Consider the following 6,063-nt stretch of genomic DNA (forward strand, 5'->3'; position numbering starts at 1 on the left):
ATTAGATTCATCAGCAGAGAAGCTATAATTGAAAAGATTTTGCTTTAAGCTGTTCAATGTCACTCTACTGTCAAGAAAAATCAATGTTAAAAAGGGAAAGTGACAGGTCTCCAGATTTACCCAAACATGTGCTTTCAGCCGGTTAGGGAGAGCATTCCAAGCATCTTCAGCTGTATATGTTGTGCAGTTGATATATACACCAACTCCCCTTTCAATGGCCTATGGCAGGGATGCCCAACAGGTCGATCGTGATCTATTGGTAGATCCCCGTGAGGTTCTGGTAGATCGCGGTCGATCTCTGGCTCCCTTTCCTTAGCATCCCTAAAACTGACTCCTGCCCTGCCCCCCCGCACCACCCTTCATTGTTTGATCTCTGGAAGGGAAGACAGAGCTTTCTCTGATGCTGTTTTCATCCATAGCGATCTTTTTGTGAGTGACTTTACCCCTTTGTCCTTTGCTTTTAACCCCCACAAAAATGGAACTTTTCCCTCCAAAAAAGCTGTTTTTAACCCCTAAAAAATGGGGCCTTTCTCCTCCCTAAAAAAAGTTCACCAACTTAGAGCTGACCCAGATCACTGCCAGTTTTTAATTCTGAAAGTAGATCGCAGTCTCTTGAGAGTCGGCCACCCCTGGCCTATGGATTACTGACCTTTCCAAAGTGCTGCTTCTTAACTGACGTTTCCCCTTTATGTAGATAATCTCTATGCAGGAAGGAGATTGTCATATTTGAAACATGACTCACAAATGTATATATTCTGCTAGGAGTATATATGGATTGGGCAGTTGCTGTGTGACTAACTGCTTGTTCTAAATACACATGGTTTTAAGAGATTATAGTGATAAGAACACTCTGAATGAACATAAAATGAGACAATAAAATTAATTAATTAATAGTATTTAACAAAAAATTATATACTGCTTGACTGCAACAAAACCTCTAAGGGCTGATAAGAAATATTAAAATTATCAGCAAAGTAGTTAAAAACAAGTAATTAAAACATTTAAAAAATAATTTAAGTCAAGTGGTCAAGTGGGTACATATGAAGTAAGGAGATCCTGTAAATAAACTGGCTTCCAAGTGATTAGGGCTTTATAGGCCAATACTAGCACCTTGAACTTCACCCACTAATGCAGATCTCTGAGCAGAGTCTTGCTCATGTCAGCAACCGTGCTACAGCATTCAGCACTAGCTGTAGATTCTGGATCCAGCAAAGCAGCAAAAAGCAAAGCCTGAAATAAGTGTCATAAATAAATAATATAAAATAGGGCAAGGAATACCTTTTTCAGCAACAGAAAGGTTGGGATCGCTGCAGGGTTTGCACGGTCCAATCACTTGCTGGAGCAAGGCTCGCTGGAAGTTTGGGTGCTAAGAGAGAAGAAAGGCAACAAATACTTGCACTTCTTAAACAACAGTTTGTAACTACGCCGTTTGATATCCCCAATAAGATTCACAAGATATCTGATTGTTTACATTTGTTTTATGTTACAAAGGCAATCTCTGTGCCTATGTTATTATGACTATATAATAATAATTTGAATGAAGGCAGAATAATTTTTTTACCATAAATATCATGCTCTAGGGAGAGTAAGGAGGGCATTGGAGAACTTTCCAGTTAAGCCCCTTCTACCAGTAAGAGACAGGGGTTGGGGTATAACTTGATTCCTCTGCTGGAAGGACCTCCCAAGACTGAGACTGGACTGGAATGAGCAGGAACACCCTCCAACCCCCCCCCAAAGTGGCTGCTCTACAGATCTCCCTGAGAGGAGCACATGCTCAGGGTGCAGAAGCTGCAATTTCCTTTATTGAATTTGCTCAGGAAGCTGACAGGTACAATGATACAGGTGCTGGTCAAAGGCATGGGCCTGTCTGCCCTCAGCTATTGCCAATAAGTTTTGCCTGGGATTTTTAGTGCATTATGACTAGGGCAATCCCAGCCTTGCCAGCCCTGTGTGCTGAGGCCTGCTGTTTGAAATGTCCATCAGCTGGCTACTCTGCTACTCCCTTGGCCAGGAATCGCTAAAGCCATCCCCCTTCCTCTCACCTTACCCACATGAATCCTAGCTATGGGATTCAGAACCCCTTTCTTTCCCCCCGCTCTTTTTTTCTGAACGGAAGGCAGACAGGAAAGGTGGACCAAATGTGGTAAATTACAGCACTGCCTGGTAGCCAAACAACAGCCTTACAGAAGCTGACTGGGGACAGTTATCTTGCTAAGTAAGGTCAACTGCAAGTTCCTTCTTCCCATTAGTTCCCATTTCCAAAACATTTGTCCTTTCCTGTCCAGAAAATGGATCTGTTTGCTAATTTCATGTCCTGGCACATTCAGAAAAAACAGCAATACTGAAATTGTTACCTGTCCATTTTCCATGATAGCTGCAGGGTACATGGCACTGCTAGGTCGGTCTCGGTGCATCGGTAATAACATCATCAGCTCCCGATTATGACGATACTTATCTGGTAGAGAGGGAGAGCCTGTAAACAAGTGAGAACAATCACGTACACATGACAAAACACAACAGAGATGCTCTTTGGCCCAGTCACCTAGTCTTCCTAAGATGTATGAGTCACAACTATGAAACATAACATTTTAGCGTACAATGGAAATGAGCTTAATTGGCACACAGGAATCACTGCTCTAGTGTTCAGTGCATAACAAAAACAGCAACACAGACAAGCTGCTGGGTCTGTAGCATACCGCTTAGCAGGTCAATGAATGCATTCTGAAAGCCCCATGTTACCAAAATAAAACTGCCTTTGGTAGATCCATTCTTATGTGGAAAGGCAACAACTGCTGGTGTAAGAACATAAGAAGTGTGCTTCCACAAACTGTGTAATTAACAAGCAGTTAAGCTTAATATGAGAATATGAGAACCTAGAGCTTCTCAATATATCTCTCTTCCATAAGGGTTTTGATTCCTATTGACATTATATTGTCATTTTGATGAATGTTTGCTTGGGCACTCAAAGCAAACATCTTTGATGGGGAAATCCTACTCATTATGATACAGGTTGAAATGCACAGCTACCTAAGATAATGATAACAATGGAAACTATCTCCCCTACTGGATGCATTAATGTGCAGAATCTGATGCACAAATTTAAGCTGCTAATATGGGTCTTAATTTGTGGCATATCTGTGCCACAAGCATGTACTTAGAGGACAAATGCAAACAACGTATTTTGCAGCTGCGCCTGCTACTGGGGTTGACATGGTCCCATCTGCAAACTTTCTATGACCACACGAATAATATCTGACCACACACAAATAATATTAAACACAAGTGTTATTTCCAGTCGGTACAGATTTCACATGAACAGAAGCATGGCATGCAGGTCATAGACTGAGATTTAGCACAAAAGGAAGAAACAATATGGTTAGCAATACAGGAGAAACCTTCACACTTTCTAGAGTTTCCCTCAAGTTATTAAGCTCAAAGAAATTCAAACTCCACTGTATGATTAAATGTTTTCACTACAAACACAGAACACAAATAATTTGACCATCCTAGCATTCACAATGTTCATTTAGATAAGCATTAATGTTTTATACTGTCTCTTTTACTCACTTATATCACAGATAGTCCTATTTCTGCATCACGAAATATAAAATACTGATCTTTTAGGAGCACCAGTAAATGTATTATGGCACAAAGTACGCTGCTGATTTCCCCCTTTTAAAATATATTCCTCAATTTATCCTAGAAGTACAGATGAAGCTGTTGGGTACCATCAATTTGGAAAAACACATGAAACAATACCTTTGCTGCTCATCTAACATGGTTGACAACAGTTGCTTCCTGAAAGCTTTTCTATTAATTATGTGACTTCAAGTCATCAACAGAGGGCAGTATTTGTCAAAAGCTCCTTTTAAAAGTTAAAGAAAATCGTGAAAAATGCACGTTACTTATTTGTAACTGTCAGATCTTTGGAAATTCTACCTGTTCAGCCAAACTTGTAGGAATAGTATCTTGGTAGACAAAAAGTCATACATCCATACTTTTTGTTTATTTGTTAATATGTCTATCTGCAGGTAGGGTATCATGGTGGTGGCTGTGTTTGTTGCTTCATTCAGGTGCTTATGGACAACTTCAAAATATGCAACTGACCTGCTGAAAGCCCATTAGTCTAGTGCTTCTTTACACAATGCATACATGTGCACATCCGAAGTGTGTATTTCAGATGACATGCTTACAGTAAACATGCAGCAAAAGAGCAGCAGTCCCACATTTGGAATGGTGAGCTCTGCCTTTTGAAGTACAGTGGTACCTTGGTACTCAAATGTCTTGGTACTCAAACGCCGAAAACCCACCATTTCCCTGCACCAGTGGTCAATCAGATTCCCTAAAAAGACCAAAAGGAGGACACAAGAACAAGAGCCTTCCCTTGTTTGTCCCTCAAAACTATAGTAACTGGAAGTATATGGTCTTTCTACTGAGAAGAGTCTACTCCTCCCTAACCATAGTCTACTCCTCCCTAACCATACATGTGCTAAAAAGGATACTAGCCTGACTGTGAGTTGTATCCAGTGGTGTCCTTCTATTCACAAAAGGTGATTTGATCCCTCAAAGACTTCCATGCATAGAATGGGGAGGGAGGTAATTCCCCTAAATGTCCCGTTTCCCTTGCAGCCCCCATATCATGTCCTGCACTGTTCAAGTGTGTACCCTAAGCCCCTAGAGCAGACTGGAAGGGAGCACTGGGAGTGGAAGAGGAAATGAGAAAAAAATCCCCTCCCTCCCTTACGTTCTTGGAAATTCCCACTGGATCAAATAGCTTCCTGTAAATGCAAGGACAGCACTGGATACAATCCACTGTGTTTTCATTTATTAAGAGAAGGCTTTGAGTGATGCAGCTGTGCAATCACAGTTCTTCTCAAAAGTCTTGCAGGAGAATAACATGAAACCTTTCACAAGAGCAAGATCTGTTGCGGGATTACCACTCAAAATTGAACTTCAGTGTCACTGTTTGTAAAACCACGTTGTACCGGGGATGCCTATGATGTTCATTGGTAATAATTTCCATCAGAACATATTACTCTCACACTGAACTAATTTTTCAGAAGGGAAAGCAAAGCGTATGGAGAACTGGCAAGTCTCATCACAGGGATCTTGAGGAAAGAAATGCAGTATAAATTACAACAAAAACTGAATTTTTTAGAGCTACCTATTTGCATCGTGGGATGCTGGAGCCAATGGGATGGGCAATGCCCTTGTCATGTGACGCTGTGACAATCCACTATCTCAGTCTAAATTCCCACTACCCTGTCATGCAATGTAGGTGAAATGATAGTTTACTTTACAGCAGGAGTAGGGAACCTTTGGCTCCCCATATACTGTTGAACTACAACTTGCATGCCTTCCAGCAACATCTAGAGGGCCACAGGATCCTCACACCCACTTTACAGAGTGATATAAGAATTACTGCCATAATATTATATATGAATTACTTTAACTACTATGAAAAAGTGCCATATAAATACTAACTTTGAGTGGGGTAGTATGTTGGTCTGTCACAAATTAAAGAACCAGTCTTGTGGTATCTCATAAAAGTATTGTGAATTACTATCAATTCTAAAGTTGTAATCCAATGCACACTTACCTGAGAGTAAGTACCATTCAATATAAGACTTATTTCTGAGTAAACATGCAGAAGACTGCACTGCTGATATTTCTAAATAATTTGCATGTAACCCAAATATGAACTGATTTGTTCATCTTTGCTGAAACCTTCTAGGAGCTTGTTTTAACATCAAAGTCCAATGTTTAAATGCTATTATTATTCAGTGCTGATTAAACAGCTGTGACTTGCTGTCCAAGCAGAGAAAAGGAGAAGTCTAAACTAAACAGCAACATTGACCTGACAGCTCCTACTATGAGTTCACAGCAGGGGACCACCTTCAAACCGCACTAAGCACTAAGCAAATGGTCTTTTAAGTATATTTACTTGGGAGGCTTTTGTATTCTCTCCAGGCTGAGAAATGTGATAGACATAATCTAAGGAAATGACAGCTAGTGTCTATCTGGCAAACATCCAGATTGAATACTTGGTGAGAGATACACATC

At 40.5% G+C, this 6,063-nt stretch overlaps 1 protein-coding gene across 13 annotated transcripts in view; it reads right to left on the reverse strand.

The window, feature by feature from the left end:
* The window catches only part of DOCK3 (dedicator of cytokinesis 3), a 139,937-nt gene that overhangs the window by 12,032 nt on the left and 121,842 nt on the right, over window positions 1-6,063 (reverse strand). For 9 of the 13 annotated variants that reach the window (XM_083603191.1, XM_083603197.1, XM_083603196.1 and 6 more), the window contains 2 exons: window positions 2,355-2,473; window positions 1,279-1,366 (listed from right to left, as the gene is read on the reverse strand). In XM_083603191.1, the coding sequence (XP_083459317.1) occupies window positions 1,279-1,366; window positions 2,355-2,473 (207 nt within the window). The remainder of the gene's footprint in view (window positions 1-1,278; window positions 1,367-2,354; window positions 2,474-6,063) is intronic. The other 4 variants (XM_083603190.1, XM_083603193.1, XM_083603200.1 and 1 more) reach the window with 1 other exon arrangement.

This window comes from Podarcis filfolensis (assembly GCF_964270895.1).
Source record: "Podarcis filfolensis genome assembly, chromosome: 2".
Taxonomy (NCBI): domain Eukaryota; kingdom Metazoa; phylum Chordata; class Lepidosauria; order Squamata; family Lacertidae; genus Podarcis; species Podarcis filfolensis.